General features: G+C 43.5%; 1 protein-coding gene across 7 annotated transcripts in view; it reads right to left on the bottom strand.

Annotated features, from left to right (window-relative positions):
* LOC127628001 (interferon-inducible GTPase 5-like) overlaps positions 1–10033 on the bottom strand; it is a 187664-nt gene that overhangs the window by 66682 nt on the left and 110949 nt on the right. For 4 of the 7 annotated variants that reach the window (XM_052104647.1, XM_052104648.1, XM_052104646.1 and 1 more), the window contains one exon: positions 4411–5676. The exons of the other annotated variants lie outside the window; for them this stretch is intronic. In XM_052104647.1, the coding sequence (XP_051960607.1) occupies positions 5048–5676 (629 nt within the window). In that variant the 3' untranslated portion in view covers positions 4411–5047. Of the gene's footprint in view, positions 1–4410; positions 5677–10033 lie in introns of those variants that run through there. 7 annotated transcript variants of the gene reach the window in all.

Raw genomic sequence — 10033 nt, 5'->3', positions numbered from 1 at the left:
ACATGCTAAAAACATGCTAAGCATCATGCTAACACATGCTAACATCGCCTAGCTGAGTGCTAAAAATGCTAAAAATGTGCTAAAATCATGCTAACACATGCTAAGCATCGCCTAGCGAAGTGCTAAGACATGCTAAAAACGTGCATAGCGTCATGCTAACACATGCTATCATCGCCTAGCAAAGTGCTAAAAATGCTAATAACGTCATAAGCATCATGCTAACACATGCTAACATCGCCTAGCCGAGTGTTAAAACATGCTAAAATGTGTTAAGATCATGCTAACACATGTTAACATCGCCTAGCGGAGTGCAAAAAAATGCTAAAAACATGCTAAGCATCATGCTAACACATGCTAGCATCGCCTAGCGAAGTGTTAAAACATGCTAAAACGTGCTTAGCATCATGCTAACACATGTTAGCATCGCCAAGCAAAGTGCTAAAAGATGCTAAAAACGTGCTAGCATTACGCTAACACATGATAGCATCACCTAGTGAAGTACTAAAAAATGCTAAAAACGTGCTAGCATCTATCTGTCTGTCTATCTATCTATCTATCTATCTGAGGGTCAATATCTATCTATCTATCTATTTGAGGGTCAATATCTATCTATCTATCTATCTATCTATCTATTTGAGGGTCAATATCTATCTATCTATCTATCTGAGGGTAAATATCTATCTATCTCTATCTATCTATCTGAGTGTCTATCTATCTATCTATCTATCTATCTAGCAACTAATTTAAACTTTAAACTCATTTAAACTATAAACTACTTTAAACTATAAACTACTTTAAACTCATTTAAACTCATTTAAACTTCAAACTACTTTAAACTATAAACTACTTTAAACTAATTTAAACTTCAAACTACTTTAAACTTCTTCAGACTTTCTGGTCCAAACTTTCACAAGCCAACTTAAAGTTTGTTCTCAAACTTTTAATCTAGTTATTATTATTCTTCTGAGACTAAAATTACCAAGACTAACTCCTCCTAGAGCTTTTAAGCTACAGGCACCAAACTCATCACAGACCTTCAGACTAATCCCGAATAGTGTGCTATATCTTTTCTAACTGATCGGACTTACTGTTTTCTCAAAGCGGATGATCAAACACTTGAAAAATCCCATTGATTTACATTGACGGAATGTTCAGATGAGCCAACACCAACTGTCAAAATTCAAATATGAGCCACCAACAGAAGGCTTTAACATGCTTCAGGCTTCGTTTCTATCAAATCTCTATTTCTATCTGTCTCTTAAAGTGAAGAGGGCCACTCTGTTCAATCTTTATTTCTAACAAATTCAATCAAACTTTATTTAAATCACTGTTTTTACAATATTGCTATGTCAATACAATGTTTATATATATATCTCTCTCTATCTATTTCTTTCTATTCATCCTTTTTCCTCATATCTGTCTATCTGTCTGTCTGTCTGTCTGTCTGTCTATCATTTAGTGCAACCTAGCAACCAGAACCCATTGACTGCCATTCAAAATTGCTTAGATGGATATCACCTGATCAGTATGTCCTACAGACATGAGAGTTGGCTTGTTTGAATTGGGTGAGCAGTCAGTCTTTAAGTATCATCATGAAAAATACTAAGCCATGCCCTAGCAACCATTTAGAGCACCCTAGCAACCAAATCCCTTTAACTTCCATTCTATCTATCTATCTATCTATCTATCTGTGGGTAAATATCTATCTCTCTCTCTATCTATCTATATCTATCTCTCTATATATCTAAGGGTAAATATCTATCTATCTATCTATCTATCTATCTATCTATCTATCTGTGGGTAAATATCTATCTCTCTCTCTCTATCTATCTATATCTATCTCTCTATATATCTAAGGGTAAATATCTATCTATCTATCTATCTATCTATCTATCTATCTATCTATCTATCTAGCAACTAAGTTAAACTTTTTTAACACTACACTGTAGAACTGGCTCATTAGAGTCATTCATTTGGGAATCAGACTACACTGGTCACACTGTATGTTTCACATTGTAGATTAAAAAGAACTGGCTCATTAGAGTCATTAATTTGGGAATCAGACTACACTGGTCACACAGTATGTTTCACATTATAGAGTCAAAAGAACCGGCTCATTAGAGTCATTAATTTGGGAACACACACAGACAAAAAGGGCCTGTCAGCCCTGGATTTTGTATTGAACATAGCTCTGGATCACAGTGTCATAGAGACAAGGGGGCGGGCTCATTTTACTCAGACGACCAATCAGTCTCTCGGGATCATTGTGAAGCTATCAAGCCACGCCCTAGCAACAATTTAAAGCACCTTAGCAACAACTCCCATAGACTTCTAATGAAAGATATCAAAGGGATATCTCCGGATAGAAGTGTCATAGAAACACAAGGGTGGTCTCGTTTGACTCGGGGCAGCAAACAGCCAATCATGAATCACCTCAACACTTCCTAGCCCCTCCCTAGCAACCATTGTCGAGCAACTTAACAACCAAAATCCATAGAGGGATATCTTCCATTCTGAATGTCACCAGAGGCATGGGAGTTGGTTTATATCATTCATACTGACAAGCAGCCTTTGGAGTTTCATGATTGGCAGCTGTCAAGCCACTCCCTAGCAACTAAACAGAGTACCCTAGCAACCGTTTAGCAATAACTATATCTCTGCACCAGAAAATCAGAGAGACTTCTGGGTTCATTTATTTCAATCAGGATGGCAAGGAGACTTGATAAGTATCACTATGGTAACTGCCTAGCAACCACATGGGGTTACCCTAGCAACCGAGTAACAAATCACATATCTCTGCACCAGAAAATCAGAGAGACTTCTGGGTTGATTTATTTCAATCAGGATGGCAAGGAGACTTGATAAGTATCACTATGGTAACTGCCTAGCAACCACATGGGGTTACCTTAGCAACCGAGTAACAAATCACATATCTCTGCATCAGAAAAACCTAGAGACTTCCGGATTGACTTATTTCAATCAGGATGGCAAAGAGACTTCATTAGTATCACTATGGTAACTGCCTAGCAACCAGATGTGGTTACCCTAGCAACCAAGTAACAAATCACATATCTCTGCACCAGATAATCGTAGAGACTTCTGGGTTGATTTATTTCAATCAGGATGTCAAGGAGACTTGATAAATATCACTCTGGTAACTGCCTAGCAACCACATTGGGTTACCCTAGCAACCGAGTAACAAATCACATATCTATGCACCAGAAAATCATAGAGACTTCTGGGTTGATTTATTTCATTCAGGATGTCAAGGAGACTTGATAAGTATCACTATGGTAACTGCCTAGCAACCACATTGGGTTACCCTAGCAACCGAGTATCAAATCACATATCTCTGGACCAGAAAATCGTAGAGACTTCTGGGTTGATTTATTTCAATCAGGATGTCAAGAACACTTGATAAGTATCACTATGGTGACTGCCAAACAACCAGATGGGGTTACCCTAGCAACCGAGTAACAAATCACATATCTCTGCAACAGAAAATCGTAGAGACGTCTGGGTTGATTTATTTCAATCAGGATGGCAAGAAGACTTGATAAGTATCACTATGGTAACTGCCTAGCAACCATATGGGGTTACCCTAGCAACCGAGTAACAAATCACATATCTCTGCAACAGAACAACATAAAGACTTCTGGCTTTGTTCATGGGACTCAGGGTAGCAAGGATCAATCAATCAATCAATCCATCCATCCATCCATCCATCCATCCATCCATCTATCTATCTATCTGAGGGTCAATATCTATCTATCTATCTATCTATCTATCTATCTATCTATCTATCTATCTATCTATCTATCTGTCTCTCTGTCTGTCTGTTGTCTATCTATCTATCTGAGGGTCAATGTCTATCTATCTATCTATCTATCTATCTATCTATCTGAGGGTAAATATCTATCTATCTATCTCTCTATCTATCTGAGTGTCTGTCTGTCTATCTATCTATCTATCTATCTATCTATCTATCTATCTATCTATCTAGCAACTAAGTTAAACTTTAAACTACTTTAAACTAATTTAAACTAAACTAATTTAAACTATAAACTACTTTAAACTATAAACTACTTTAAACTAATTTAAACTTCAAACTAATTTAAACTACAAACTAATTTAAACTTCAAACTAATTTAAACTATAAACAAATTTAAAATTCAAACTACTTTAAACTTCTTCAAACTTTCTGGTCCAAACTTTCACAAGCCAACTTAAAGTTTGTCTCGACGAACTTTTTTTTCTAGTTTTACTTGTACTGGACAACGAATAAGAGAGAAACATTACAATTCAACAACTCTGTGACTTAGACAAGGTGTCCAAACAAAGACAACAAACTCCACATAGTCAGGTATCAATTATTGAACTTTATTCTTTATTATAACTTGTTTTCTCAGTTAATAAAATACACAATAGAAAGACAAATAAAGAAACGTGATAATCAAGCCCAACATTTATATGAACAGATAACTATCCCATTTATAAACTAGTTTCACTGGATAACTTGAATTATTCCTCTATAATTATTGGAGTATATGATCATGTAGACATAAATCAACACAGTTCTGTAAATAAAAGCAGTTACACAATAACTGTTTAACAAGTTTAAAAATAACAATTAAAAATGTCAGAATTCCTCACATTTGTGCTTATTCAAGTTATACTCTAATTTTATTTACATTTATGCATGTGGCAGATGCTCTTAACCAAAGTGACTTACAGTGCACTTATTACAGGGACGATCCCCCCGGAGCAACCTGGAGTTAAGTGTCTTACTCAAGGACACAATGGTGGTGACTGTGGGGATCAAACCAGCAACCTTCTGATTACCAGTTATGTGCTTTAGCCCACTACACCACCACCACTCCATTTTATTATTGTGAGATTATTTTAAATTATTTTAAATTTATTACAATTATAATATATTAAAAGTTATAAAAACAATGTAAGTACCCCCAAATAGTGCAGAACAATAGAACAGTGATGAACGCTGGTAGAAATGAAGCTACTGGAGCCTAAAATCTGTCTGATTTAATTACTCTGGATTATTCATCGATGTCAGCAGCACATTCATGGCATCTTCAGCTATTTCATTCAGGATTTTCTTCAGCATGTATGAAACTGCCACAAAAGACAATCCTGCAGCCAAAACAGATCCTATAATGGGTATAAAACTAAGAACACTCTCAACAGCTTCTTCTGCTGCATAAAGAGAGCTTTGTTTCAGCAGAAGAATAATTGAATTAGCGGTTATTCCTTCACACACAATTGATTTCATCACACTTGTAAGAAACTCAATGCTCTTCCCAGATCTTTCACTGATCCTCTTCAGAGATTCTTTATCCAGACCAAATGCAGTCTTGTATGTTTGTATCTCATTTACTAAGAGACCTATATCTACAGCAACTGAAAGACCAGGAACAGGAAGTGCAGCTGCGCCAGCAGATAATAAAGCTACTCTTGAAATGTTTTTCTCTAGATCTTTCTTCTTTCTCTCAATAATCTCTGTTGTGATATTTGGTAAAGTCAACATCAGCACATGTCTCTTGTGTTGTGGGAGATCAGACTTTATCCTCTCATGCAGTGAATTAAAATCATAGTTGTTGAGATCCCAACTAGAAATCAAGAACACAACAGGATCCTCTACACCGATCTCTCTCAGACCTACAGACACAGAAAACACATGATTATAAGACACTGCTTATATTAATGATAATTATATTACTCATAAACAATCATCTTTGCTTGTTGCATCATTTCAGTGTTATTAATTATATTGTATTATAAATATGAGCGATACTGTCACGAACACAGAGAGCGCCTCCCCCTTCAGTCATCGGAGATCAGATTCTCCGGAGTACTGACCTCTAAGACTACATTTCCCATAAGCCCGCATACCTAGGTCTGATTACCTCACAGCTGTTCCCTGTTTTCCACGCTCTATTTACACCACTCACCTCAGTCACTCTTTGCGAAGTCTTGTTTGCTCCGGCTACATTTCCAAGCATTATCCCTGTTGATCTCTTAGTCTTTTCGTGTACCTACCTAGCCTTGTTCATAGTTTCTCATTGTTTGCTGCCTGCCCCGATCTCCCGCCTGTTTATAGTTTCTCGTTGTTTGCTGCCTGCCCCGATCTCCTGCCTGCTCTGACTTTGTCTTTGATTGCCCCACATCTATCTGTTTGCCTGCTACCTGACCATTGCCCGTACGACTTGTTTACTCTATTAAACACTGCTGATGGATCCCAACTTACCCGAGTCTTCATTACAGAAGACTTCGCCAAACCACGATCCAGCGGTGATTTCGCGCATGACGGAAGAACTTACAGCTCAAGCTAATCAGCTGTCAGCCCAACAACAACAGCTCGTTCGGCTTACAGCAGCAGTAGAGGAGATGATGCGCTCCATGCAGGTGCTGCACCAGCCTACACCCGCACCGGCACCTGCAATACCTCAAACCAGCTCGGCGGCAACCGACACGCCCCTCCTAGTTACTTCCGCGAGCCCACGACTCGCGCTACCCGAGAAGTTTGACGGTTCACCGTCAAAATGCAAAGGGTTCGTCATGCAGTGCTCGCTGTTCCTCTCTCAGCAACCGGCACTATACCCCTCTGATGAGCACAAGATTCTCCTTATGAACTCCGTCCTCACGGGTAGAGCCCTAGATTGGGCAACCGCACTCTGGACCAACCAAGGTTTTGCTCAATTTACCTTCAAATCCTTCCGACAAGGCTTGATTGACGTTTTTGATCACCCAGAGGGCGGCAAGAACGCCGGCGAGCAACTTCTGGCTCTCCGCCAAGGCAAGCGTACAGCTGCGGACTACGCACTCTCCTTTCGAACCCTCGCAGCTCAAATGGGCTGGCTCGAATCCACTCACAAGCTCCTCTTCCGGCAGGGTCTTGATACAGAACTCCAATCCGAACTGGCCTGTCGTGATGAAGGAATTTCTCTGGAGCAATTCATAACACTGGCTATCCGCATAGACAACCTCATCCGTTTCAGACGCCCAGCCCGGTGGCCCACATCTTCCTCTCCGGTGCACCAGCAAGACAACACTTCAGAGCCCATGCAGGTCGACCGGTCACACATCTCTCCCGAGGAAAGGGAACGCTGTTACTCCAACCGCCTCTGTCTATACTGTGTTCAAGCTGGACATCAACGCTTCAACTGCCCGACGCGCCCATCACAAGCTTCACATCCCGGGGTGAGTCTACTCATTTCCTCAACTTTGGCTGGAACCTGCCTCGAAGTACCCATTAAACTAGCTTACCCGTCAACCAGTGCTAACACTTAAGCTCTGATAGACTCTGGGTCGGCGGGGAACTTTATTGATGAGTCTTTCTGTGAACAGTATGAAATTCCCCTGACGGCATGCAATCCTCCCTTGACAGTGGCGGCGCTAGATGGTCGGCTCCTGGGATCCGGCAGAGTACGTTACACCACTCGTGACCTCCTCCTGCAGGTGGGGGTACTACACACCGAAACCATACGCTTCTACGTCATCCAATTTCCTCGCAACCCTGTAATTCTTGGCTTTCCCTGGCTCCGACTACATGACCGACGAATTTCCTGGCGGGACAATCAACTCTCTCAGTGGGGCCCTACCTGTTCTACGAAATGTCTGCGCACCATTCGACCCACCTCCTTGGGGGCCACCCACGTCGTAAGAAACTCCGACACATCCCCAGCGATTCCTCTGGCATACGCCGACTTAAGTGAAGCCTTCAGCAAGGCCAAGGCGTCACTACTTCCACCACATCGTTCCAGCGACTGCGCTATCGAGTTCAACCCCGGTGCTACACTGCCCCGTGGCAGAATCTATCCCCTGTCTGAACCTGAATCTCTCGCCATGAATTCCTACATCGAGGAGGAACTAGCCAAGGGGTTCATCCGACACTCCACCTCCCCAGCGGCAGCCGGGTTCTTCTTCGTGGGCAAGAAAGTTGGCTCGCTCCACCCCTGTATTGACTATCGTGGCCTGAACGACGTCATCATAAAGTTCCGATACCCACTGCCTCTAGTTCCCTCCACCCTAGAACAACTGAGGTCGGCAAAGATCTACACTAAGTTGGACTTACGAAGTGCCTACAACTTGATCCGTATTCGGGAGGGGGACGAGTGGAAGACCGCCTTTTCCACCACCAGCGGCCATTACGAATATCGGGTCATGCCGTTTGGCCTGTCCAACAGCCCCTCAGAGTTCCAATCCTTCATTAACGACGTCTTCAGGGACATGCTCAATAGGTGCCTGATCATATATATCGATGATATCCTGATCTACTCCGATTCCCTCGAGGAACACATCGTCCAGGTTAGAACGGTTCTGAAGCGTCTGATCCAACATCAGTTGTATGCCAAGGCCGAGAAATGTGAGTTCCACTTAAGATCTGTTGCCTTCCTGGGGTACATCATCAGCCCTGAGGGGGTGGCCATGGACGACAATAAAGTCCAAGCCGTGCTAAACTGGCCTCAACCCACCACGGTGAAGGAACTCCAACGTTTTCTGGGATTCTCCAACTTTTACCAGAGGTTCATCAGAAATTTCAGCACCGTCGCCTCACCTCTCACCGCCATGGTAAAGGGTCATCAAGGCAAACTTCACTGGACCTCCGATTCCCTCCGGGCCTTTGCTCAGCTAAAGGAGCGCTTTACCTCTGCACCCATTCTGCACCACCCTGACCCTGACATACCGTTCGTGGTAGAGGTGGACGCCTCTAACACGGGCATTGGAGCGATCCTCTCTCAACGCCAAGGTAACCCCCCTAAGCTATTTCCCTGCGCCTTCTACTCCCGTAAACTCTCTTCGGCCAAACAAAATTATGACGTCGGCAACCGTGAACTCCTGGCTATGAAAGCCGCGCTGGAAGAATGGCGACATTGGTTGGAGGGGGCCAGACATCCGTTCCAAGTTTTCACGGATCATTGCAACCTGGAATATCTTTGCTCTGCCAAAAGACTCAACCCCAGGCAAGCCAGATGGGCTCTATTCTTTACTCGCTTTGACTTCACTATTTCTTACCTCCCCGGGTCCAAGAATGTCAAGGCCGACTCTCTCTCTCGACAGCACGAAACCACACCTCCACATTTTCCTCCGAAACCACACCTCCACGTTTTCCTCCGAACCCATAGTTCCTCCCGAGTTTGTTCTTGCCCCCATCCAGTGGGACCTCATGGCAGACATCACCCAGGCTCATGCCACCGCTCCGCCTCCACCTGAATGTCCGCCCGACCGGACCTTTGTACCTCCCAGTCTGCGGGAGAGGGTCATGCGCTGGGTACATGACGCGCCGCACTCCGGACACCCGGGCATCACGGCCACCGTCCGCCTACTGCGGAACCGCTTCTGGTGGGAGACACTGTCGGACGACACAGCCGACTTCGTGAACAAGTGTCAAGCCTGCAACATAGCCAAGTCCCCTAAACAACCGCCAGCTGGCCTGCTTCATCTGCTACCCATACCTCGACGTCCCTGGTCGCACATCGCTGTGGACTTTATTACTGACCTACCCAACTCTCAACACCATACCACAATTCTCACCGTCATTGACCGATTCTCCAAGGCCTGCCGTCTCATACCTCTGCCCAAACTGCCCTCAGCCCTCGAGACCGCCAAACACCTGTTCCAATACGTCTTTCGTTACTACGGACTTCCAGAGGACATCGTCTCGGACCGGGGCCCACAGTTCACGTCCAGGGTATGGAAAGCTTTCTTCCACCGCCTAAACGTCAATATCAGTCTCACTTCTGGGTACCACCCGCAGTCCAACGGTCAGACGGAACGCCTGAATCAGGAGATAACAAAATTCCTCCGAGCGTACTGCCATCGCAATCAGGCGGATTGGAGTCGCTACCTTCCGTGGGCCGAATACGCCCAGAACTCTCTCCTCAAACCATCCACCAATCTGACCCCCTTCAAATGTATTCTGGGTTACCAACCCCCTCTCTTTCCGTGGTCCGGCGAACCCTCAGAGGTCCCCGCAGTCAACGACTGGCTGCAGCGTAGTGAGGCAGTATGGGAC

Source organism: Xyrauchen texanus, chromosome 34 (assembly GCF_025860055.1).
Source record: "Xyrauchen texanus isolate HMW12.3.18 chromosome 34, RBS_HiC_50CHRs, whole genome shotgun sequence".
NCBI classification, from domain to species: domain Eukaryota; kingdom Metazoa; phylum Chordata; class Actinopteri; order Cypriniformes; family Catostomidae; genus Xyrauchen; species Xyrauchen texanus.
Note: the sequence above shows the minus strand (reverse complement) of the source record. Positions and strands in the feature narration are given on the sequence as shown.